The sequence below is a fragment of the Falco punctatus genome, assembly GCF_963210335.1.
Source record: "Falco punctatus genome assembly, chromosome: 6".
Taxonomy (NCBI): Eukaryota; Metazoa; Chordata; class Aves; order Falconiformes; family Falconidae; genus Falco; species Falco punctatus.
Window position 1 is genome coordinate 10,466,712 of NC_137585.1, and position 26,963 is coordinate 10,493,674.

Genomic DNA, 26,963 nt, shown 5'->3' on the forward strand with positions numbered 1-26,963 from the left:
TTTCCACCAGTAGAACTAGCACAAGCTAAACTCATAGCAAGCAGATTAACCCACTGAAAAGATATTGCATCAGGATTATAGATTTGAATATTTGAAGAATATGAATCAGGAGAAGAGAATCAGAAGGAGAGGGGTCTCCTCCTTTGTCACTCTTGTTTGATTTGCACAAGTTTAATTGTATCAGCTGCAATGGAGTTTCCCCCAGTCTAAACTAGTGTTAGAGAAAGAAACAAGGCACAGGGAACATCAGGAGTCCACAGTGAGAATTTTTGAATTAACTAGTGAATTGAACAATCTGGACAATTTTTAAGTGTGTACATCTTTTACACAGAAGCCTGATGGGAAAACATAAAGAAAATAATGCTTGTGAAGATGCTAAATGCAATTTATTGTAAGAAAAAATTTCAAAGGAAGTATTTGACCAGGAAGACATTTGTGTTGTATGCAAAACATAGAAAAATACTTGGGAAGCCACTGTTAACAAAATAAATAAATAAATAAATATCCTGTTTGGCATCTACACCAGAGTATAGCAACCAAGAAAAAAGAAGATAATAAGCTTCTGTGTTGCATTACTTTAAAAATTCACTTGAATGAAAGCAAGGAGTATAATAATGACCTGAGTCAGAGAGCACTGTTCAATTAGATGTAGAATTTAAGGGAGTTTATAATAGCAACACTTACAAAGAAAGACTTGGTTGGGATTATTGTTATGGAAAAGGGAAAAAAGTTGTGGTGAGTTAAATGACATTTATAAAATAGAAGAGTCTGATCAAACTGATCCAGATTAGTCCTCCACAGCAGTAAGACCTTAAAATTAGGTCACAGGGATGAAAGGAGAATTTAGTCTAAACCATTTCATACAAAGGCTATGTGACATATGGAACATGTTACCCTAAAGAGTAACTAAAGCAAGGAGCACGAATGCTTTCAAGTATGAAAACGACAGGGAACTGCATAAGGAAATTTCCAACCATGGAAAGAATACAATTCCTATTTATGTATTTATTTAGTGCAGTCAACCATTATCTGTGTTCTGAAGGGCAATTATGATAAGCATTACTTCTCCTTCATTCCTCTTTCCTAACTGCGGTGTTTGTGGGATTCTGTTTGTTTTGTTTTCATTAGAAGGACTGCAATTTTGCCTTCCCAGAACACAAAGGAAAAGAGCTAATAAAATGTTAATGGCTATGTATCTTTTTTCAATGCATAATGGTTTAAAATCTTCATTTTTTTTTATTCTCCTTTGCTTTCACTAGGAGTTTTATGACAGAAGATTTTTTTTAGTACAAAATGAGCACTTCACTTCTTTTTACATATCTGGAAAAACTTCATGTACTGAAAATGTTCTCATGGCTTAGTCTGTCTAGAATTAGACACCAGCCAGCAATCACCAGAACAAGCCATGGGACAATTTGTGGTAGTGCTGCTGGTCCTATCCTGTTATACTTGAGTTTCTTGAACAAGCTCTTACTCAGCCTCCCTGCTAGGTATCTCAGATACTGTCTCCTGTATTACACATTAGGCTGAAGGGGTACAGTGGTTTTTTGATTACTGTATATCGAGCACCAACCTGTTATGCAATGTTTTAAGACAGATGCAAGGACTAAACTAAATAGAAAAAGAGAAAAGCCAAAAAAAGGCCAAAATTGCAGCCTCTCACCTGAACCCTTTCAGCCTGTAGGAGAAACCAGATTTCAATCACAGCCTCAGGATGGACAGTTCATAGTTGTGCACCTCATCTAACACCAAGTATATAATTTAGACATCTCAGCACAGATAAGCAGGATGGGCACTTTCCTTCAGTGTGCACACTGGAAAGATTTAAAGTTAACCCACAGTGATGCAAGGGGTTTAAATCCCTTAACACAACTTAGGGGTTTTGGAACTGAAATAGAAGGAAAATGTTGAAAATTAAGCCAGAACTTAAATTTCAGACTTGAACCTAAAATGTTATTGTAATATGAAAATTTCTCTTCAGTTAGAAACAAATAAAAGAAACCTGAGAGACCGTTGTCTTTATACTGTGAATAAAACTCTCTTTTCCACTGCCAAAAATTTCAGGCTAGGAAGAAGGCAGTGAAATTACAATATACTTTCGTGGAATGATACTTGCATTTTAAGGTATTTCTTTCATTTTAGAGTGTAGACAAACTAGCCTTCTTTCTTGCAGTAATGTTATTTTCTAACTTTCACATAGCTGTAGACTATCTGATCCAGTAAAACAGATGACTCCAAGTTTCACAGCATAGACTGATATTTTCTTTGAATTTGAGGGAAAGAAAAGAATTCAGAGAAATTATGATCTTAGTTTCAGTTTGTTCACAGAACACAGAAAAAAGGACAAGATAGTTTGTTTTACCATCTTGTTGTTCAGAAATTTCCATGTACTTCCTTTCTTCACTTTTGTTAGAGATCTGACATGGAAAGATCTAAACAGAGAGTTGCATTTTCTTCTAACTTGTACCAAGGTAAACCTGAGTAGCACGACTCAAGTCAATAGAGTTATTTTAAGTCTAAACAAGCAACTTAACAGGAAGAAACAACATAATTTCTTAAATTCCTCCAATTTATTTGGAATCATGTTGATTGCGTGCATTAACACCTGACCCATTCCCTATTGGATTTCCTCATAACAACTTACCAGTACTGACATTAGCTTAATAGAAAACTGAGCCAGCTCAGACATTATGCCAGATTATGACCTCAGTTACATGCAACTCAGTCTACAGTCGCCTGTCTTCTGCATGACCAAAAGCAGAATTTGGCCTCAAGGTTTAATTTTTAAGAGTTGCATATACACAATTGTCTCCAAGCATAATACCATTTAATAATTTAAAATGGAAATAAATGTTCTTTGTAATTTTCCTTAATTTTAACAGTCCCAAAATATGTGTCTTATCTTTTCTAAATAACTCTAGCACAGTATTTTGCTTGAAAATCCAACCTCTGCACATTGAGTCCCATAGCCCAGATAGCCTGAATCCCCTGGTCAACACCTGCCATGTTCTCGTCTGCTTTCAACTCACCTATATTTTAATTGAAGCTACACTTAAGGTTTGAAATCACAAACTGTACCCCCATATGTATGCTAACAGGAAAAAGGCCTTTGTGACATGGTCAAGGAAGACCTTTCTAAGGCTTGATGTGCTTTCAGCCCAGAGATGTAGGTTTAGGGTGAGATGATGGGAGCATGGGACAGAAAAGAGGTATGTGTGTGCTTTTGCCTTTTTCTGGAATGACACAGGAGATACTTTCTGAGTATGTGTTGTCTTCCCATCAGTACCAGGCACAGGAAAAGTTGCCTTCAACTGGAAAAGCCCTTTACTCCCGCTTGTAGCGCAGTAAAGCTCTTGGTGTTCCTATTGTCAAAAAGGCCTGAGAACTTATCCCCTTTACATCCAATTGTCCCAAGATGTTGACTGACCTCTCACATTCAGTAAAGAGTTTCCCCATGTGTTTTTCTCCCCAAAGTTCCTAAGGATGTGATTGCTTTGTTTTGCTTTTTTGCAGTGGGCTTCCTTCCATATTTTCTAGTAACAGAGATCAGGTTATGAAGATGCTGGTCTTTCACAGGTTTCAGGGAACATACACCCCCATTTTCCAGTGCAGCTAAATGTCCTGTATCATTTTAACATGGGTCCTTATCTCAGAATCTGTACAGAATACACTTGCTAGGTTAAACTCACCACACATTGCCAGGGCCAGTACCTAGTCAGACAGGAGCATAGTAGGGAGAAGTGTCCTCCCCTCTCACACCAGCTTTGCTCCCACAACTGTTCAAGTTCAGCTTGCTCAATGCCTCTGCCTGCAGCAAGGAGAGCAGGGGCTGCTCACCCAATACTCCCTGCTGAGGGGAAGTGGGTGGAGGGAGGGTGTTAAGATGACAGAAGTGCAGAGACCCCAAGCTTCACCCCGCTCCACTTCCTTGCTAGCCAAAGTAGCTGGCTGGGAGCATGGGAGAGTAAACTGCTCCACAAAAAAAAAAATGAAAAGAAAAAAAGAAAAAAAGAAAAAAAATGAAGTAATTGACTCATGTAGCAGAGCAAAGGGAGTGTGTGGTGGTGGAGGGAAGATGGGGAGGAACTGTGACTGACTCACAATATATTTGTACTCTGCTCCTGGGGAGATGCAGCTGTGCATCTCCCCTTCTATAGGCTACACTGTAAAGTTACACTGTCGTCCAAAGTAAGCATCCCTAATTCTCCCACTTCCTGAAGCACAACAACATTTGGCTCCTTTTTAATCAGGGATTTCTACTGTGTAAATTGAAGTCTAGGACCAGGCTTTTCCTATGTGCAGAATTAAAAATCTCTCCCTTGATTGCTTTGTTAGTTCCTGGGGAAAACTACTGAACTGTTACAGCCGATTTACATTGGCCTGCTCCTTTTATAAGGCTGATTCCAAGTTATTCTTAATTCCTCAAGGCACCTGAGATCTTCTGCCTGAGCCAGCTATGGACACCTTTGGCAATGTTTTCCACATCCTTTTCCCTCCCTCTGCTTGCTTCCCAGTTACTTCTGACTTCACTAGAGTAAGGACTGCTTCCCTTTTCCACCACTTCAATAAGAAGAAATAGGGCATGGAAGTACTTCTGATTTTGGCCAGCTGACTCAATAGACTATGGTTGGGGCCGACAGAGTGAAGAACCTGAAGGAAAAGGCTGGTCCAGTGGGTAGAACCAACCACAGCCTAGACCTCATGAGAGGAAGGTCTGAATGCCCACTTGACATTGGGCTTGCATAACCTTGGAAAAGTTGCATAACCTTGGAAAAGTCGCATAACCTGTCTGGGCTTTAGTTTCCAAACTGCAAAACAACACCAAAATCACTTGGTCACCAAAGCTATTTTTAATTATGAAAAAAAGCTTAATGCTACAGCATTGCCGTGCCTGCAGCAAGACTGCCAGCAGCCTTCCCTCACTCTCTGCTAGCTCTCATGCACTCACAGCATTGGCTCTTCCAGTGAGGACTGTGTGTTTAAACATGATTTCTTGCTTCTAATAGCAATGAACACCTGATTTCTTACAAAAGGAGTAAACTCCTGCTGCATCATCTCCATAGCTTGTATCTAGCCTGTGAGTGAATTATCCAATGATGTAACTAACATTTGTGGTGATCAGATATCTCAGATATCGGTAGGGTTCTTCCATGAAATGCATAAAGTCTGCATATGACAAGAGGTGAACAAAAGTCTGTTAAAAAAAAAAAATACTGTTTCAATTTGTAGCTCCCATAACAAGACAGTTACTTTATTCCTGCCCTTCTATAGATAAAATTTTCCATAACTAGAATTTCTCAGTAAGAACAAATTTTCTAAAAAGACATACTAGTTATTGACTGTATAAGGAGACTCACAGCCAGCTGCTGTACATGTCTTTTGTTTCCTTCCAATGACCAGTTTAAAACTTGCTTTTCTATCAAATATCTGAGGATCATATGCCTGGCGAGAGACAGCATGTGTTAAAGTACTCCCAGTTCTAAAGTTCTTTCAAAGATTTTTGGCAAGGTGGAGGGGGAAGGCATTGTGTAACAACAGCAAAATGGCATCTGGATAGAAAGATAAGAAAAAACACCGTGGTTTCCAAAAACTAGGCAGTTTTCAGATGAGGTTTGGACCTGGCAGAGGTGCAGAGCCTGCATTAGCGCGATAGTAGAACAGAGATCATGCTTTGACTTTGGAAGGGAAGGCTCAATTCTGCAAATTAGCAGACAATTTGGATGCAGTTTAGCAGAGCACTCAGCCATGAGCTTCATGTGTGAGCAATCTACATTGCAGTGAGGCAAGTCACAAGCATGAAAATCATACAGTCTGCTAGGCTGGGACCAGAATACTCTCACCATCCTCGAACATTAACCCCTAAATATAGTTGATCTCACAGAAAAGTGTTAATGAAAGTTAAAATTAGAAAACTTCCACGTTTCAAGAATTGCATACTGGAAATTTTAGCCACATGAACATTGATGAACTAGGGGACTCACAAACAAAGTTCCACTTCAGGCAAATTTTTACAAGGAAAAAAAAATGCAGAGTAGCTAGATTTACTGGAACAGCCTTTACCCTCAGGACAGGCCTGCATGTAAACAATTTGCTATAAAGTAATGCCAATTAGTAGAATTACTTTTTTCTCTAAATGGGCAATGGCTCTTTTAAAGATTCAGATGCCATGGGAAAAAGCACAAGTCTTTCATGGGCACACATTGCATTTGTGAGCTCTTCTCCATGAGAAGGGTTGAGAGAACTCACTGTGCGACTGGGAGCAGTTCTAGGAGAGCCGTCACAGTTTCACAGTGTAAAACTGAGCAAGGTTGGTGGGAGAGGTGATGTTTGATATTAGGCCAGATTATTTAGCTTGTCAGAATAGACAAATTTTTAGGCATACAAGCTCTTTTTAATCTAAAAGCTTACATTTTTTGCAAGGAAATTAACTTCTAACCTTACATTTCCCCCAAAAAAACATTTACCTGTATTTTATCACAAATACAAGACTCATTTTCTCTGAGAATGACTTTAAAAACACAATTTTATGCTGGTTGTGAGCAAGCTACTGCACCTGTGCAAAGACCGTGGGAAAGGTATTAATTACACACTGCAATGGTATCACTGTGTTCCTGATGAAAACAATTCAGTTGCACGCTACATGTACGAGAAAATAATGATCAAACATCGACTGTCTTTAATCACATTGTCATTCCTCCGCACCCTTTACTGTGCAAAAGTTTTGTCCAATTCATGCTGAATTCAGGGAGGTCCTACTGGTGGTTTTAAGGTATTTGGATCAGACCTGGAGTCCTGCTCGAGAACTCTACATCAGATACTTTGCACTTGCAAGTCTAACAAGGCTTTTCTGTTTGGAGGCCCATGAACCTTTGAGGAACAGGGAGAGGCAATTCAGAAAGCAAACTTTGATTCATGAAGTGGCCAGGGATGTGTTTCTGTAGAGCTTTAAAGAAACCCGGAGTCATGGGCTTTTACAAAGCAAACACAGGTGCAGTTTTGGATGGAATGAAACGGGGCTTGCCCACCAAGCCTCTTGCGCCATGGCTCGCCACAGCCCCAGTCCCCTGGAGCACGGCCGGGGTGGCAGTGCGCTGTGTGTGGAGGGACAGCACGGCTCCTACCCATCGCTTGGGAGAAACTCTCAAGCCGCAGTGCTGTTCCTTCTAAGTAAATGGTACCTTGAAAATTTGACTGAGCTTTGTCAGAGGTATTGACCTGACCACCATTTCTGCTCTCAAGGCAAATATCCGTATTCAGTGCTGACAACAGAGCTGTCAGAAAATCAATCAAAGAAATGTTTTTCCCCCCGACAGAAATATCTCAGGTTAACTTCAGGATTTTTTTTTTTTATTCTAACCAAACAAAAGCTCATTTCATTTTGACCTAGCATTCCCTATTGCTGTATCTCTGTTTCCTTGTGGGTCTGTGTTCTGTCTGTAGCCATAAACTAGGTTTAAGAATTTTTCATACTGAGACTAACATTTTTGACACTATAACTCTTATTTTCTTCTGTTTGCTTGCTTGATTTCATAAAAGAAAAAAGAAATTTGGAAAGTATTAAAAAATATGGAAGAAGAAATTTTCGGTTTCTAAACTAAAACAAAACAGAAAGCCTTTGGTTTGCAATTTAAAATCCAGCAAAAGAATGATCTTGAAATTCACCGTTTGAAACAGTTTTTCTCTTGAGTTTCCTAACATCAGAAAACCCCAAAAATATCAGTTTAAATTTTTTTTTTTTTTTTACAACTTTTTTTTCCTACAAAATGAGTTCTCCTGTGGGAGTGTAAGTATAAAACCATGTCAGACAGTCCCACATTACAGGGTTTTTAGAAGGCTGTTCTATCTCTGCCTAGCAGGTTAGGGACAAAATTCTGATAATCTGAGAGGTGCTTTCCTTTCTCCTCCTGCTACCAAGTTAAACAAAACCCACCCCTGGCATTTAAACATAGAAAGATGAGAGCAGTCTTTTATAAATGTAGACCATTTCACCTTAACCATTTTCAAGGCTTCCCTTGCTCTTTCTAGAAGGTTACACCGAATATAGTCATGCCTTTGATATATCCAGAGGCCTGGCTTGACCTCCCCCCCAGAATTGTGGGGAGGTGAAAGTGAGTTTCATCTGGAAGACTGCTCTCAACTTTAATTATGGATAGCTTAAGCCCTTAAAGCATCTCTCTGACGAAAATAAGAGGAACTGCAACTATTGCCTGACTTTAATAGAAAACAAGTAATCTGCCCTGGCTGAGCCAAAGTAGGTCCAGGTTGACTTGAAAGGTTAATGGATCTTCAAACTGTTTTAAAAAAAGACTTAGATGGAGTTTCAGGGCTGCAAGGAAACATGAAACCAGGCTTCTTTGGTGTGGCTTTGGGTTTGTTACAAACATCTTGCAGAGCTTGAGAACTGCTTTTGATGATCAGCCTAACTTCCCTTTCCTTAGTTTAATCTCATTTTTCCTGATTGCACTCCTTTGCCCCATCCTAAAGTGAATGCTCTCTTTCACCAATGCTTACGCTTTCCAGATCTTTGCACTGGGTTTTCTGCCATGCCCGTTCTGTCAGCTCATAGCAAAGGCTTGCACATTCAAGGCAATTTCCTCAAAGCTCAGTTATACAACCTTTCTACTCATTTTTGCTGCTCTTTCCTAATTTTCTTTTCATATGACAATACCTTCCAACTTTCAAGCAGCTCTCCCAATTTTTCTGTTGTGCTGCAAAAAGTGGCAGGTCCTTCCTAGCTCTGCAATGTAATGCCTCAGCATTTGCATTTATTAAATACTGTGTTTTTCCAAAGTTCTAGATCTTTCCTGAGTCTGATCAGGTATTATTCCTTTCTGAATTCCTTTTCCTGTCTGTATATCATTGCACAATACCACTATTCCCCTAGCAGCTAGCTTGTAATTTCTACTTTGACTTTCATTTTGTAATATTCTGCCAATATTTTATGTCTCCATCTCCCCAGCAGAGACTGTATTTCTCTTTGCTCACTGCTGTTTGCATCCCCTCCAAATTCAGCTGCAAATTTAATTTGGTTGCTGCTTGGCCTTGCCGCTATTAACAAAGAGAAATGAAAAGATTAACTAACACACAAACAGTTTATCAGCTTAAATTATCCACTACCCTGAATTAGTTCCAGTGCTTTCTATTCTCCTGTTTGCAAATGACTTCTCAAAAAACAAAACAAAACAAGGCAAGTACAAAGCTTTGGGCAAATCTTCTGGTTTTGTACAGTTAGCACATGTCTAGTCAAGTCATTGGAATTCATTAATTTAGCTAAGGATATGACCTTTATATTTCTTGTTACTTTGGACAGTTTTCAGAGCTAAGCTGTAAATGATATGTAGAAATACTTCAGCTTTTGTGGAAATTGTTTACTCAACAACGTCTTTAATTCTTTTTCATGACTGAGATGTGGCTGATTGCTCATCTCAGATGGCATTGGTTTTATTTCCTTGCTCTTCATGCTTGTCGTTTATCAGTCAGACTTCCATGCAGCATTACAGATAGACTTTCCTGATCTATTTCAACATGAAAACCCCAACTTGCAATAGAGTATCTGTATGACCTTGCAAACATATCTGACTTCTGTATTCCAGTTTCTGCTCTTTAAAATGGGAACAATGGCAGTCCTCCTACTTTGAAAGTATTAACTAAGAGAAAAGCTTATGAAGTGCTCAACTGTAAGTGACGTGAGAATGGTAAAAGAAAACAGAGGATGATTTACACCAAGAACATTTATGGAAATATATTTGTTATGATTCCTTGTTACTCTCAAAACAGACAGGCATCTCCCTTGCAGCATGTAGGGTATCATACTGGAATGCTATTGTGCTTTGTGTGGAGAGAGGAAATCTTTATTTTTGCTCTCTCAGTAGAGCTAAAACAACCAGATCTTTGAATGAGAAAGCAAAGGATGTCAGGATATATATACAGGCTAATAAAACCCCAACACCATTCCATCAAGTTCCTTACTTTGCGGATGTAGAAAGTAAAGAACAGATTTTTGGACCTGACCAAACTCTTCCAACAAATCAGAGAAATCGGAATCCTAGCCCCAAAGTCTTGTTCTGATCTTCTCAATACACAGATTAATTAGTCAACTGGTTAATGCAAAATTATACCATAGCAATTAGGGCAAAGACAAACAGGTGTAAATAACATGTCACAAAAATGTCAGTGAGGAGAGGAATCAAAGCAGAACAAGATCTATCTGTGCCTGAGAAAAGCCTGCCTACTTCTGTAGTTGATTATAGACCTGGGGATGTAGCTAGTACAGTTGATAATGTACCGGACATTATTAATAGTCAGGTCCCTCGGTGGGATTGCTAGAGGATGCTGGGGAGTGTCAAACGCCTCCAGGGGGGTCTCGAGTGCCCTGAACTCCAGACGATGTCGGTGGCGGGGGAGGAAGGTGCAGGGCCAAAACCTAACAGAATTAACTTTGCACAAGGTGTGAGAAGCAGCTGCTGTTCCAAGTAGTGAGGTAAGCACTGAGGAACTGCTCCTGACCTTTCACTTGGAAATGGGCAGGTATATGTAAGGCGATCACATTTTGACCTCCGAAAAGATACATTTCTGGAAAGATCAAATATATACACACTTGCCCTTGCAATCAGCTGTGTCCAATATCGCTGCAGCTTTACACAGCACATTTAATTGATCAGAAAACAGATAGCTCCTCGCAGCACATGTATTATCACAAAACTGTCCCTCAGAAAGATGTCACCAGTTGGGAAAGCTTTCCTCAATGGCTAGTAGGGTCATGGTCACAGTGATAATCAGAAATAGTATTGTAGATTGGTCCAAAGTGCAGATGAGCTTTTCATACTTGAGTGAACAGCTGTCTTGCTGTGCTTTGCTCAGCCAGTCATTTAAAGAGGAAAAGGAAATGTCAGTGACTCCGTAGGTTGAACTCTATTTCCATAAGAGATTAGGTATATACCATTCACTGGAGGCTATTGGGGCTCAGCGCTCAGATGTGTCTTCTCTTTTGAAAATGACCTTGAGTGATGCATGACTAAAAGCAACTGACCTGCTGCAGAGATTAAGAAACTTTGGTGGCCTCATCCTCAGATACGGTGTGTAGCTGCGCTCCCCAGCCCATCTGCAAAAGGAATGCATTAGTTTCAAATTCCTTCACTCTGACTTAAAGTTTGCTTGGCCCTGAGGATGGGAGGGTTAACACTTAAATCTGCCACAACTCAGTCCCACTTGATTTTGTCTCTGAATTCTTCGGCTTCTTAGTGGGTCTGGCTCTTGTGAAAGCTTTAGTTTCAATCCGTATGTGTTGAAATTTCTGTATCTTGAGAAGTGGAAATGTTCAGGAGGGTCATAGTGCCTCTTGGGGCATTCAGCACTCCACAGCAATCTACCTTAATAAATCCTTCTACAGGCACGTATTGTACAGATAGTCGATTACTATTCTGAAATGCAGTGCAAATTTTCAAAGCCAATTATTTCACACTCCCATCTTCCAGAATATTCAGTGTGCAGTGGTATTTTTCTTGTTCTGTACCTTTCCACTGTCCCGCTAAGCACCGAGGAGAAGGGCTGCATTTCTTCTCAACATAGTTATTAGGCTGAGGGAATCAACAGGGCATTCTGCTACTTGTTGCTTTCTGTGAGTTTGTGAAAACAATGCTTAGCAAGCCCTAAGAATAATTACACTGTCGTCTTTGGCAAAAGTCTGAATAAGCTGTCAGCCACCACAAGTGAACGTTCGTTGCTCAGTCTGAAGAACAAAAGCTGCTCTTAAATTTTTCAGAAAGTGCCAAATACTTCAAGCTGACTTACATAAATCATGTCGGGTATTACAATGCTGAATGTAAAATTCACCAGTCACTTTTCCCTCTATTCCAGTTCTTCTTAGCAATGACTTAAAAGTAAATACTTAGGCAGTATCTCACAGTACTAGGATTTCATTATTTTCACAGAACATATTAAATGACACTTCGCTCTTCAGCTGTGTAGGCTGTTCAGAGACTGATCAAAATAAAGCAATACTTTTTTTTTTTTTTTTTTTTTTTTTTTAAGTCACCACAAACAAAATGAAACTAAACAAAGATTTCGAACACTACGTAAAGTGTTGAGTCTGAAAAGAGCAGAAAGTGGTTTGCCAGAGTCTGTTGGGGATTTAATTTATTAATGGAAGCAATGGGTAACCTTATTTACTTCTCCTAACTGTAGGCCTTCACTGAGACACCTAGATTGGACAGCATTAATACCCTGCTAACATCACAGTGAAAGGCAAGAATAAAAATCATTCAAACAGAGTAAAACTAAGATATAGTTGAAAGATCAAACAACTTTGCAGTGCATGAGCTTTTCTTTTTCTATTGTGTTTGCTTTTACCTGCTGTGCCACTAATGTCAGCAATCGCTAAGTCAAACATTTTTAGTGCAAATTAACAGTTGACTCTGTATTACCAGGATAGGCTGGATTTCCTGCCGTGGTGTGATAACGTGCTCCCACAAACCCTCTGGACCATTCATAATGCCTAATTGTCAGTTCTACTCCTTGTTCCTTTAAGGGTCTTCTTTGCTTCTGTTGCCATGTTTGCAATCACTTTTGAAAGCCAGGGTAGTATCTCTGAATAATGGGGCAGGACTACCATGCAAAGGGATGAACTCAAAGAGACTAAAGGCTTCCTACCTTGATGTCCAGTACTTTTCCAAATTGCACACAGCAGTGTTTTCCAAGCACCGTTAATGGCCGATTTGAGAGCCATGTGAGAGCACCCTTTTTAATTACCTCTAGCAAGAGCTCAAAACATCAAACATGTGTCCAGACATCACAAAGGGTACACAGAACAGCACAGCAAGCACACTAGCAGAGCTGGTCCAAAGCTTCTCAGCTGCTCAGGAAGAACAGCTTTCTGGAATATGTCAGCAGCTGTTGCTGAACTTCTAAGATACGGAATAAAAAAGGAATTGGGAGATACAGAAGGAGAGACACAGAAAACAAGGTGGATATCCCAGCAGCAAGACCATGTGAGGCTGCTAATGCCCATCCTCCGTAGCTGCCTCCTGTCTTTGTGGCACAGTGCACAAAGTGAGACAAGTCATCTACCATTATGTCCAGCCACTATTGTGTCCCCAGCCAGATGATGGGTTTGTCATAAGCTGGTAGGCCAACAAGGGATACCTTTTCATGTGAATCCAGATAAGGTGCTGGATCAGTTCTTCTGGATTCACACTATGTAAACTAACTGTGTTACAAACCACATGGCTTATAGGACAGGTATGTAGTAGGTACTGCACGGTAAGATGATTATAGGGGTTCAAATGGATGTGTCGTTATATCCAGTGCATACTGAAGACATTATTTAAGTCATGTGCTGTCATACATCTGTCACAGCTGACCTGACAGCCCATGGAAATGGAAACCGAGCTCAAGTACCAGTGTTAATACTCATAGCACAATTAGTATCTAATTACTTCAGCTGATACTGGACTAGGGAGCATGCTACTGGGCTGTGCACTTATTCTGGGGTCACCAAGGAAATGCTTTCCTAAGCCTATTTGGGACCCAGACCCAGGCCCCAAATATAGAAATCTAGTCTGTACTACCCATAGGAGTGTAAATGGTATTGTGTCCATTTCTAGGACCATTCACCACACTTACTTGACTGCAAACAGTCCACAAAGACAGCTAAAATGTAACATTTAAGGGGTTTACAGTTGGAAAATTTCAAGAAGAACCTTGAGGAACAAGAAAAAGACCTCACAATCATCAGCTAACTAGAAAAAGGTTGGCTTGAACAAAATTATCTTTCTACCTGAAATGAATAAGTTTAATTTTAAGAATTTTTAATGAAAGAACAGAAAAATTCATGTGAAAGATTAAATTCTTGAGGTTTTTTTATACTATTCTCCAAAAAGCTGAAGAAGGAGCTATTGCTACTTGTGCTGGAGTAACTTCTGCTAAGGGCCATACAAGCCTGTGCCCGAGGAGCCTGGAAGTTAGGTCAGTCTTCTCTTAGACAGAATACCTGTGTTGAAATCTTGCCCCTGAATGCAAGTTTCCTCTGTAGATAACTTACTCACTGAGCTGTATGAGCAAGCATTTTTTCTGTTTTGTGAATTGCATTGTGTAACTTTTGAAGCATGTCCAGAAACATCAGAATGATTTACTTTGAAAATATGAAAATGTAAACATTTCAATGTTTTGCATTTTCTTCTCCTTTTTATTGATTTAACGACACACACAAAAAGGTACAAATTGAAAATTATCTTCAATTTAGACAGGCACAAAATTCCATTTTGGGCAAAGAGCCATTTATCAAAAGCAATGTTGTCAACTCCTACAAACTAATACACATGTAAGGTGTCTCATACTCAAAATAGAGCCAAGGCCATAAATCAGCTGTGGCTTCCCGGTAACATCCCTTTCTCTTAGCTAGAATATTCTGAGGTGCTGGACTTCATGGACAGCTTGACAGTTTTAAGTCATGGACTGGAATTTCTGAACACACCACTTACGAACTTCCTAGGTGAAAATCTTGGAGAAACTCCCTGACAACTGCGATCTTACCAAGGGTTTTCATCTTCTTTCCAAATTTTGCACTCAGATACATTTCAGCAAAATGTAAAGATTGTTTCTGAAACATTTTTACTTTTGTAGCAAGTGATTTCCCAAGCACAAATCAAACTACAAGTTAAGTTTCAGAGTAGTTTAACACCCTTCCTATCATATCCACAAGACGTTTCATGTTAGGTTCAGAAAAAATACTTTTTAACATTTTTTGCATTAGTGGGGTTCCTCCATGGAAAAGAAAAATAGCTTATTTGAACTGCTCTAATTCTGAGGTCCCTAGCCCTTCCTTTTTGTGTGCAGCATGACATTAAAGAGAATCTGCAGGAACTCCAGCCTTCCCACCTCATCACCTGCTCCAACTTGTGTGTTTTGCTAGTGCCACTTAGTTTTGAAACTAAGCAGACCAGTGATTACATGCAGCTGCATGCTGGCATGAATAATGCTTTCAGCTTCTGAGCTAAGCATTGTCAGAGTTTTGCTCACCATCCTATGGCCTTGTGTGTCATACTGCATGTGGGTTAGCTCTTCTGAGCGCTGCAAGAAATCAGCTGAATTGCATCTGCTTTATAATATTTTTACTGGTTTTAAAAGCAAATAATTTACTGAGGGAAGACCAAATTGCACAGGAAGAGGTCTTTTTATACAGCATGGTCTGGGCTCTGAGAGCCATGTACATTAAGTTAGTATTTATTTAGGTATGACAGTAATTGTATGGTAACTGAAAATCTTAGATTTTTTTTTTCCTTTTTTTTCCAAAGCATAACATTGCTGTAAGCAACAGTCTAGATTTAGGTGAACTCATACTGTGACAAACTGAGAATGGAGAAAACACATTTCTTGTCCATAAAAGGGCAGATCACACATCCACAGAGGGTAGCTCTGATTTTGCTGCAGTTCCAAACTATGAAGTGGGGACTCACTGTTGCTAAAAGAAGTTTTACTTAGAGTGGGTAGAGGATTCTCCAGTAAAACTTTTTCCTTTTTAAAAATCCTTCTTAAACAGAAAATGTGACTTTTTTGAAGTAGGAAATTTTCTGTTCAAGAGGTATGATATTTCCACAATTTCTCCTGGGAAAAACAGAGTACCCAGAGTGTCACCAGCAGGTTGAGGGATGGGATACTTCCCCTCAGCTCAGCACTGGTGAGGCTCCATCTGGAGTGCTGTGTCCAGTTCTGGGCTCCCCAGTACAGAAGAGACATGGATGTACAGGGACAAGTCCATGAAGATGATTAAGGGAGTGGGGCGTTTGTCATATGTGGAGAGGCTGAGAGAGGTGGGGCTGTTCAGCTGGAGAAGAGAAGGATCAGGGAGATCTTATCAAAGTGTAGAAATACCTCATGGGAGAAAGTAAAAAAGGTGGAACTAGGCTCTTCTCAGGGGTGTCCCATGAAAGGACAAGAGGCAAAGGGCACAAACTGAGATTTAGGTGATACTATCAAAACATGAGGGGCTTTTTGGTTGGTTTTGGTTTTTTTTTTTTTTTTCATTTGTTTGTTGGTTTGTTGGGGTTTTTTTACTGTGAGGGTGGTTAAATACATCAACAGGTTGCCTAGAGGGGTTGTGAAGTCTCCATCCGTGGAGATATTGAAACCCTGACTGGGTGCAGCCCTGTGCAAGCTGCCCTAGCTGCCGCTGCTTTGAGCAGTGAGATTGGACTAAGTGATCTCCAGAGGGTCCTTCCAACTCCATCCATTCCATGTCCTGTAACTGTGCCTTCATCCCAGAGTGCTAATGGTCTGACACATGGTGGACATGTTTGCAGTGCAGAAGAATCAAGTTCAAGACTTTTCTGAGTCACCTGGGGCAGTACTACAGCCAGGGCTTACCTCACGGTATGAGAGTGCTCTGACATGAGTTTAACATTTTCTCCTTCAATCCAGTACTTGTGCAACAGTTTTATAGAACAGGTGTGTTTTGAATTGTGTGGCTTGCTTCTTTGATTTTGTATTTTACATTGAAAATTATTTATTTTTATATATATATATAAATGCAAGAGCAAAATATACAGATATCCACAAGGAAAAAAAAAAACCCACACCTCCTTAGAAGGATGCCCACACTTCTCAACTACACAAACAAGACGACAGAAAGATTTAAAAAGAAATGACAAATGAGCTTCTAGAAGATGCTCAGAAGCTAGAATTACAAAGACGCTACAGGAATCCATATAGAGCAGTGCATGGTAAAGTACAATAGAAAGAATAAACACACTTCTACATTTAGTTTTCAAAATCTTGATCTTGAGTTCATTTTGATCTTTTTGAACAAGATTCTTCCATTTTTGGGGTGGTGGGGAGAGTGGGGGCATGTGGGAGGAGGAGTGTCCTCCATCTGTTTTTGAATATTTTTAACTACTGTCAGGTTTGTTTCACTTTATACAAATGTAATGAAGGAGCTTAATTAAAAGCAACAAAAAACCCCTAGGCCCTAACCCTGAAAACAAGTGGTACAAAATGATCTGTGGATCCATCTGAATTTCCCACTTGTAGTACAGAGGCCTCACCACTGCTTTCTAAAGTTCAAAATTTATAAAAAAAACACTTTGCTGCTGGACTGCATCCTTTTCCTTCAAGAGTACTTTCCCTTATAGCACCAGAAAGAGAGTGAGCTATTGAAACACAGTATGTATTTCCCAGTGTATGATGATGCTTTTTAGGGTAAAGTTCAACACAAGCCATTTGATGGATCCAAGAAATCTCAACTCAAAAACTTGACAAGACTTAGCAAAGTCAGAATTTCATTTTATACCATTAGAGAGATGGCTATTCTGCATAATCTGGCAATTTTGAAACTAAACCACTCTAGAATAGACTCTGTGAAAGCAGCCTGGCATCTCTCTGCTGCCAAGACCTGGACATGCTAACCCAAGAACTACCTACCTCTGTAGAGAAAGGACCTAAAATTGACATATGCATAAAACACTATGCATGGTAAAAGGAAAAGTAAGGTCATCCTGAAAAGTGCATGAAATATAGATGAAACACTGGGGAAAAAAAGGCAGAAAACAGTTGCACTCATTATAAAGTATAATGAAATAGTATCTTCAAAGAAACACATAGCCTATCTGCATCTATAAAGTGCAGATGCTATAAAAGCAAACCCAAATTTTTGTGTTTACTGCTTCTAGTAATCTTCCTTATTTAATTGTTTTAATGTTAACTTTCTGTTTCTTTGCAGATCTTACAGGTGAACAAGGTGATGTCCATCTTGTTTTATGTGATATTTCTCACTTATCTTCGTGGCATCCAGTCTACCAACATGGATCAAAGGAGTTTGCCAGAAGATTCAATAAATTCTCTTATCATTAAACTCATTCAGGCAGACATTTTGAAAAACAAGCTTTCTAAGCAGATGGTAGATATTAAGGAAAACTATCAAAACACGGTGCAGAAAGCAGACACTCAGCAAGACATGGATGGAGATGAAAATGTGAAATCAGACTTCCAGCCAGTTATCTCAATGGATAGAGACCTCTTAAGGCAGCAGAGACGCTACAACTCTCCCCGCGTCCTCTTGAGTGACAACACGCCGCTGGAACCACCGCCGCTGTACCTCATGGAGGATTATATTGGAAATTCAGTGGTGGTGAACAGAACCTCTCGGCGGAAAAGGTACGCAGAGCACAAGAGCCACCGAGGGGAATATTCCGTTTGTGACAGTGAAAGTTTATGGGTCACGGACAAATCATCTGCGATCGACATTAGAGGACACCAGGTAACTGTTCTGGGAGAAATTAAAACAGGCAACTCTCCAGTTAAGCAATACTTTTATGAAACGAGGTGTAAAGAAGCCAAGCCTGTAAAAAACGGCTGCCGCGGAATCGACGACAAGCACTGGAACTCCCAATGCAAGACATCCCAAACTTATGTTAGAGCACTGACTTCAGAAAACAATAAACTGGTAGGCTGGAGATGGATAAGAATAGACACCTCCTGTGTGTGTGCGTTGTCAAGGAAAATAGGAAGAACATAAATCTGCATCTCTTTGCTATATAAATTATTACTTTAAATTATATGATATGCATGTAGCATATAAATGTTTATATTGTTTTATATATTATAAGTTGACCTTATTTATTAAACTTCAGCAAACCTACAGTATATAAGCTTTCTCTCTCAATAAACAAGAGCAAAGGGTGTGTGCCTCTGCTGTGGGCAACTTCGGGGTTTTTTAGACTATGTTTGTGACACTGCTTGTCGGCAGCATACCATAACCTTACTGTAAAATCTGTGTAAAATCAGTATTTTTCATTCAGTATTGTCAAGCCAGTGACTGTCATTTAGTAAACTTGTTAAAAATCAGATCAATGTCAAGAGTTGTGTACATATTTATATTCCCCATTCTATACATTCACATTTAATTGGATGCAGTGTTGACTCGTCACAGCCAAAAATATAATGGACCAAAATATGTGTTACAGCCTGCAAATGATGTAAGCAGGCATAAAATAACAATTTCTGTGTATTATGACAGCGTTGCCAGTGAAATGACCATTTTCCCTCTGTTAGCATTTCAGAATGACTGCTAATATTCCAGCAACTTTCGTTTATGTTTTTGAAGAACATTTGTTTTGCAACTGTTTTTAATGCTGCCAGTGCGTTGTAGAAAAAATATGAAAACAATCTGAAATATCTGTAGCAGAAACTTACTGAAGCCAAGAACCAATCTAAATGGATCGTTAATATAATACATAAAAGATGATTTATTCAGAATTTACTATTTATTGTGATCAGCCTCTTCCTCCTCACACAATCAATTATTTCTGCTTGCATTGTTGGATCATTCCTCTATGTCTGAGCTTTTAAATTAGAAACAAAGCTGATGGTGTCTTAACCTTTAAAGAGCCCTTGGCTTGCAAATTGTGGTAAAGAAAGATATGATATCCTGGCATGGACATCAAAGCCACACACCCGTATGAAGCTGTTCTTCTCCTCAGCAATCCATTCTTCATTTTTCACAGAAAGAAAAAAATAATGTTGAACTGCTCAACAAACCTGGCACCTTTCATAGGCATGTGAAATAATAGAGCTTTTTGAGCAGTATGGTGACTAAAATCCTGGTAGTCCATAGTTATAATGAAGTTCTTCAGTTATACAGGTGAGTTGTTACTTAGGACAGACAAATGTACTAGCATATATATACCTCAAACTCTTCCTTGTATTGTCATGCAGCTCCACTGGGGACAGTAATAATTTCACTGCTTGAAGAGATGGTCTATTATATATTAGCCGTATGATGCCCTGGATGGGATCCCACTTCCATAAAAGTAAATGAGAGTCTTGCCATGGCTATCAACAGAATTAAGGTTGGACTGCATATGTGTCTAGCTAGACCTTAACACAGTCAGGGATGAGAATCACCAGCCATTCAAAGAGCATTACAGCTGTAGTAGTCTTAGGATTTTACACTACAGCTTTCACTGTTGTAGCGTGTTCAGCATCACAAATGAAAATGAGATCACTCAAAACCATGGGTGCAGGATGCTTTTGTTCATACAGATTTCACTACTGGAGAACCAACCTCAAATCTGCAACAGGTCATCAAAGGCAGAAAATTGCATGGTGTCCCCTAGTCCCTTACAGAGAGTGTTACCATCATAAAACCACCGGAGAACTGGACAGGTCACTCATGAGGCCAAGCACAGGAATAGCAGTGCCTCTGAGAGCCAGGCTGGAGCATATAGATATAATTCTGCAGGGGAGGCCACAAGCAAAAGTCTTGAGAACCCAGCCAGTTTTCAACGTGAGGCCAAGGTATTTATCACACAAGATATATCATCACCTCACAGTACTAAATCCTGATTTTGTTTCAAGCAGTAATAACTTCAGAGGTTCAATACCAAGGCAACTGTTTAAAGGGAAGAAAAGATGTAATGTAGCAAGGAACTCAGTATCTGGTAGATCTGACTAGCATTTTTCCAGCATTCTCCTCCCTGGGCAAAGGTTTTTATTTTTTTTTATCTTTACAGAGCTTTTGCTAGCTTTACTAGTAGGGAAATTTTTGTTTAAACTAAATTTTTCTGCTTGTAGGACAAGCATACTTTTTGGAACCCTGCCCCACTGATTTTTTTTGCAAGCTAAAAGCCTGCTTTAGCACCCTGAATTCACAAATAGAGATCATTTTCAGATACTGTGAGTCATTGAGAGCAGTATTGCCATGGATCATTAACTAGAGATCTCCGTGCTCCAGTATGGTGGATAGGTCTATCTCTGTACAAGAGGAAGTAAGAAGACTGACTCAGCTTGGTTAAATCACATTAATTGGCAACTACCTTGTTCCTACAGTGTGTATGCCACACTTGTTAACATCACTGTAAATCCAGAGGAATTCTATTGGTGATGGCTGAGAAAATGTAGGTTTACAGTAATGTAAACAACATCAGAGTTGATCCTAATGTCTTTGTTTCTGCTCACTGAAGACCAAGGGAGGTTCATTCCTTATAGGTTCAAAGAAAACAAATTTGTTATTTTCCACTGTAAATTCAGCAGAGGAACTGGCCTTTGACTTTCAACTTTACCAATGCAGCAGGTACTTTATAATCAGCCAGCAAAAAAGTAACAGAGTAAATACAGCGCCTGTCATCTGAAACACATTAAATGAGAAAGAAGCATGGTGCATAAGGTTATTAGATTGGCTGCCTCTTTCCCACCCCAGTATAACAATGAACGGAAGTGTTACCCTCTGGATCTGATCCAGTTTCCACTAAAGTCAATGGAAAAATTCTCACCTTCTCCAGTGGAAGCTGGATTGGGCCCTGGGCGAAGAAAAACCTGCAGATCTCAACCAGAGAGCGGAGCAATTGCACACATCAGTTACGCGTTCTTGTAAATCCTGTGTACGCATTAGATGCTGTATAATTTTGTAACAAGTTTGTAAACAAAGCCTGTAATAAATTTGTTAAGGCCTAATTCTGTTTTCACTGTAGCTGGGGGTGGTTTTATTGTCAACTTTGGTCATGGCACAATGAATTCATAGTTCCTATCCAACTTCTTTGTATGTGTGTTAAGTAATTTAGCAAAATATTCAGCTCGCAACACTAGTTTAATTTAAGCATTCTAAAACTCACTCCCATTAGGCAGCTTAGATGCTCTGTCAATATTGTTTTGCCAATAGATCATTATAAACACACATTTTATTTAGCTTTTCTCCCAAACGACCAAATGCTATTCTGAAACTGCCTGTCTCTGTCAAACTGTATTTTCTCCACTTTTTCCCTAGTTTTTTTACAGTCCATTTAGTAACAGTAAAAAATGCTCCACTGAGGTTTTGGGAAACCATCTGCATTTATTTTATCACCTTTGAACATGTGTTCAGGAATGAAGTCTGTGCAGCGAGTTTACTGCTACCAAGAGATTTGTGCGGCTGCACCAGGAAGAAACTTTGACTGGACTATACAGAGTGTGTGCTCAAAACCACTCTGCTCGTACTCTGTTATTTCGATGATTTAGCAATCAGAGTCTTTCTCTCGGCTATACATTGTGTATCTGCAGACAATACCAAACAGAAAACAAATCTGATTGGGAGTTCCAAAATTAAAAATTTTATGATAATGACCTGCTATTTCTGACCTTTCAGCAAACAGATTTGCACAGAGAAGTAAAGCACATAGCCATTCATTTCATTTAATAGAAACATTGTGGCAAAATCAATGGGATTCTGTATTCTCCACGCTTGGTACGAGTATATAATTCATCATGCATGTGGTAGGGGGGCTGAGGAAGGAGGAGGAGGAGGAGGAGGAAGAGAAGGAGGAGAGGATAATAAGCACTACAGCTTGTGAGAAGTAAAAGGCTGTGCTCTGCATTGGAGCATTTTAAAGTGTGGAGGGGTTGTTTTCTGAAATGCTTTGCCTGTATTTTGTTACAGCAGATGGCAGAATGACAAAGCAAGCACAGATGTGGTGTAAAAAAATCAAGCAATATAAGGATAACAGAAAATTTCCTGGGAAAGTCAGCCATTCACTGCCGCTGTAGGTCCATGCAGTTCTATGCAGGTTATTGCAGAGCTCAGCAATGACATTCCTAGCTTAATTATTTTAACTAACCTCTGTGGCAAAAAATTTATTTTTCCTGAAACTTATTACATTCATGAGCTGGATAATTTATTATATATATATATATATATATATAAAATCATTAACTGCTTTGGTACCTCTGATGAACAGCAAATGGTAATGCTTTCCATGAAGGTCCCCAAATACAGATTTCACCTTTATTTTACTGCTGAGCTTTGAAGCCAACGGCACCTGAAAGCCATACTTTCACTATGGAACTGGCCTTTTGATGTCATGACCTCATGTTTCCAGACATTTTGATCACAAGGACCTATTCTGGAGCCATTAGCCACACAATTAGGTGAGATCATGACCAGGCTGCTTTAAATCACACTTGAGAAGCGGCTGTGTACACGGCAGCCAAGGAGCAAAGAGTGAGGCAGCCCTACACCATCTTTACATCCACCTTCTCAGATCGCCTGCTCTGCTTTTGGTCTTGAGCTGCAAGTTGCATGAGCAAGGGCTGCAGAATCAAGGGTTGCTTCCTGCATGTCCAAGGGTTGGGACACCTAACACCTCTGACAGAAAGACCGTTTTTCGGTTCACATTCTTTGCCTGCCCAGAAGCACGCCTCACGTGGATCTGGATGGACCCTCTGTAAAAGGGTGCTGTGGTTCCAGCATGTCCCCTCTCTAAGACACAGCATGTTGTTACTGTTTATTTGTGTCACAGGGAGGAGAGAGCATTGTTGATAAACCAGCTCCATTATTTGTAAATTGCATTGAGACCTTTTGAAAGAAAACACTAAGGTGTCCAGGGAAGGCTGCTAAGGAGGAAGGCAGTATGCTTTTTTTCCTCTAAGTAAAAATATTTCCATGGAGGGTGAGAGAAAAGGAAAGTTAGTGCTGAAAAAAGGGAGTCATAGCTGCTGGGTGGCAAACATCTTGTAGAGATTTAGGAAAGCAGGGGAGAGAGATTGTTCAGCTCTTAGCTGGGATGAAAGGCTTTTTCCTGCTATGATAAGGGTTAAAGAAATACCATTAGATCATCTGAAACACGAATTCAAAATGAAAATGAACCTCTATTAATTGGGGTCAATCCCACTGCGTTGATTAGGAATTAACTATGCTCACCGAGCAGAGATGATGAAGTCTCTCTCTCAGCTAGCCCTACGCAGCCCCTGTTGTCAGCACTTAGGACTAAGAAGCTGTTAAGTGAGGGCAGAATTTGGCTTAGAAGGCATTAAATCCAAATTGAATGCATAAGGGGGAGCCTGAGCTGAAAGCATTATCCACCACACAAAACAAGCCAAGGTTTTAACATTAGTGTCATAAAAATTGTTCATTACTTTGTCTAGTTCCAGGGATTTAAGTTTAAAATAAATTTTGAACGGTCTGATATAACCAGTACACATATTTAGCAGCAATTTAGAAAAGAAAAAAAACCAAACCTGTAAATGGAAGTATGCAGTAAAATACTGTGTCTAGCACTGTAAATAACTTCTGTTGATTCCTATTTATGTTCACAGTGTCTGAGAAAGGAATTTTAATACAAATCTTGGTTTTGTTTTACACATGGTATTTTGTATAATAAGCACCTCAATTTACTACTTGTAGATGTCTGTTGTGTGGAATCTTTGTGGATAATGGAGCAGAAATACGGCTCTAAAGTTGCTGGGCAATGTAAAACTTTCAAGTCCCACATTTGTACAGTAGACAGCTAAACAACACGTGTGAAAGTGGCAGAATCTGATTCTCAGGCTCAGAGATTAAATATGTTTTAAAATATCGAATGGCAGCTTTTGTCAAGTTATTACAAATACTTTGAGTCAGATTTGTATGTGACACAGCCCACTGCTCATATGGAGTGTACCGTTTTTAAACTTTGCTATTGCACAAATCTACTAAATGTGATTCCCATTAAGTTCAGAAGATAGAAATTTGCTCATTTCTATGCTGCTGATAGACCATGCATCATAACCCCAATACATGAGCCAAATCACAGGTCAGAGCATGATCCCTGAATTTATGTCCTGAGGAAAAAACTTCCAGGAAGGAAATTTTTCTGTTCTGCTGAGAGTGAGAGCTCAGCTGCCACAGTCAGTGTCTATTCCACAATGTCACAAGGACCTTTATTTGAAGTCTTGAGGAGGCAGAAACTGGGTCGCCAAAGAGCTGAAGGGTAGAAGAAGTTGGATGGGTGGGGCAATAATTATCACATTGGCTCCTTGAAAATTAGACCCCTCAAACACATAAAATAAACTGTACAGCCATCACGATCCTCCTGATCTCAGGACCTGACTCAGAGGCACATATCCCCTAGGTCAATAATCTTGGCCGTCTTGGATTCCTGAGACTTGTCGTCAGGACATGGTACTTGTCCTAGCCAGGGGTGAAGGTGAAAAAAAAATGTTCTCCCACCATAATCAGATAACGGCAATTATGCAAAAGGGAGTTCTCGTGGGAACAGTTTTGTCTCAAACTCCCATGTGTTTTTTCTTGTTAGGTTTTTTTTCCACAGAAATGGAATATAGGGGTTCCTGAGAAAGGCCTACTGCGTGCATTTTTCTCACAGTGATACGAAGATCCTGGAGAACAGAAGTTAGAAAGAAAGAGAAAAAATCTCCTTTAGTAGAGTCATTCAGTGATCTATTTTCCCTTCAGGTTTCTTCCTGCCACATTGGTGATTCACTACAAGAATATGCAGTGAAGTAGATCCTGTTGCAGGGAGCATTTATACGTGAGTGGAAGAGCACAGCAGCACCATGACTGGATAGAGGAGAGGGGCTCAGCAGTCTCTGCGGCTCCTTCCTCTCTTTTTCTAAATGCCATGGAGATGGGGCACAAAAATGGACAGCAGTCACGGTATAGCTGCACAACACAGTTCCCCAGCCAGGCAAAGAGAGTGTGAGGTCAACTCCATCGCCTCACAAGCTGATGCTGGGACATCCTCCACCTCCTCCCATGGAATCTTTGAGGAAAAGGATCAAAACTGCCATTTCATAAACCAAGTTTAAAAAATATCAAGGCAACTCCGCAATGTTTTGGGGCTGGTTCACACGAAGTGAAAGACTAAAGAGGAAGGCAGGAGTGGGTGGTGGGTTTTTTTAGCAATATTTACTCCTGAACAGTTTCACTTGCATCAGGAATGTACATAAAAAGGCAATCTGAATAGTGGAAAGTGTTCAAGTCATCTGTAGAGTTTTAGGGGGAACCACTGCACATACAACTAATAAATACTTAACTATTCTGATCTCATGCAGGTTTAATGTCTGACTTCAGTAGGATTAGTCCCAGTTTTACTGATACAATAAAGCTGGGAATTATGCCTGTGACATTTTAAAGCAGGTGGTGAGCTCTGTATTTGATGAACCTCTCAATTTCTGTACACCACATAGCTGCTGCCTGCACAGCTACATGATGAATACCAATCAAATTATTTAACGTGATAGGTTACAGGGGGCCTATACTTCTATGGTGTAGCAGCTTTAAACTACATCTGCCCTGCATGAAGGGATATTGTTGTCAGATCTCAGACTGATTCAGTACAGCTCACCAGGTAAACCCAGGGGCTTTCTATGGCACCAGCTAAACAGTGTTCCCTGAAAAACACCATGCATTCAAAATTAACTTTAATTCTTGCTTCAGATGCAACTTCACTGAGCCTTGCTTTGTTTGAAGAAATGATAAGAAGTGAAAGTTAGATTTGCAGGTACTGGCATTCAGAATTAAATTCTGAAGTCCGTAACTGTTGTCAACACAAGAGACACTGGAAAATTAAAATAGCATGTGCATACTACAAGCTCAGTGAAGATGCTCTTGTTCAGAAACAAACTGCTTTAGACAAGAGCAATCTAACTTCAGCTAAGACAAGGTAACCCATTCCTGATGAACAGAGGTGTCCATGTGAGTTTCTTTTTATTTCACCAGAAACTTCATACTTGGCTTTCTCAAGCATTTTTCAGTAGGCAAATATTGAGTTTAGTTAACATGTACTTCATTGCAAAGGCTTCAGAACTGCAATCTGAAATAAACTGAAATGATTCATCCTGGGTAAACCTCACATCCTGAATTTTGTAGCCTTTACCAACCTTCAGTAATGACTCAATTTGCAAACTAGGGCATACAGCTTGACTTTGGGGGCTTGGAAGTTTTCTTTGAGATTTTCCTCTTCATCTACTGTTCCATTAAGCCTTAAAAAATGGCAGAAATTTTACAATCCCTGAACATAATCTGAAGCGTCTGCTTCTGTCAGCCCTAAGGTCATTCATTATTTCATGAAGTGTTTACTAAATAATCCATTGCCCCAAGCAGTGACCTACTCAGTGGGAACAGTGCAGGCTCTGTAAGTGAAGAACTATAGCTCAGGAGGTGTGAATACAGCAAATAACCCAAAAGCTGATACCAAGAAATTCACTGGAAGGCCAAAATTGGAATT

At 39.7% G+C, this 26,963-nt stretch overlaps 1 protein-coding gene and 1 long non-coding RNA gene across 3 annotated transcripts in view; one reads left to right on the forward strand and one right to left on the reverse strand.

The window, feature by feature from the left end:
• NTF3 (neurotrophin 3) overlaps positions 1–18,834 on the forward strand; it is an 80,317-nt gene extending 61,483 nt beyond the window's left edge. For both annotated transcript variants that reach the window (XM_080391440.1, XM_080391441.1), the window contains one exon: positions 17,711–18,834. In XM_080391440.1, coding sequence (XP_080247566.1) covers positions 17,711–18,505 — 795 coding nt within the window. In that variant the 3' untranslated portion in view covers positions 18,506–18,834. The remainder of the gene's footprint in view (positions 1–17,710) is intronic.
• The window catches only part of LOC308065451, a 63,815-nt gene that overhangs the window by 17,198 nt on the left and 19,654 nt on the right, over positions 1–26,963 (reverse strand). The window lies entirely within an intron of this gene.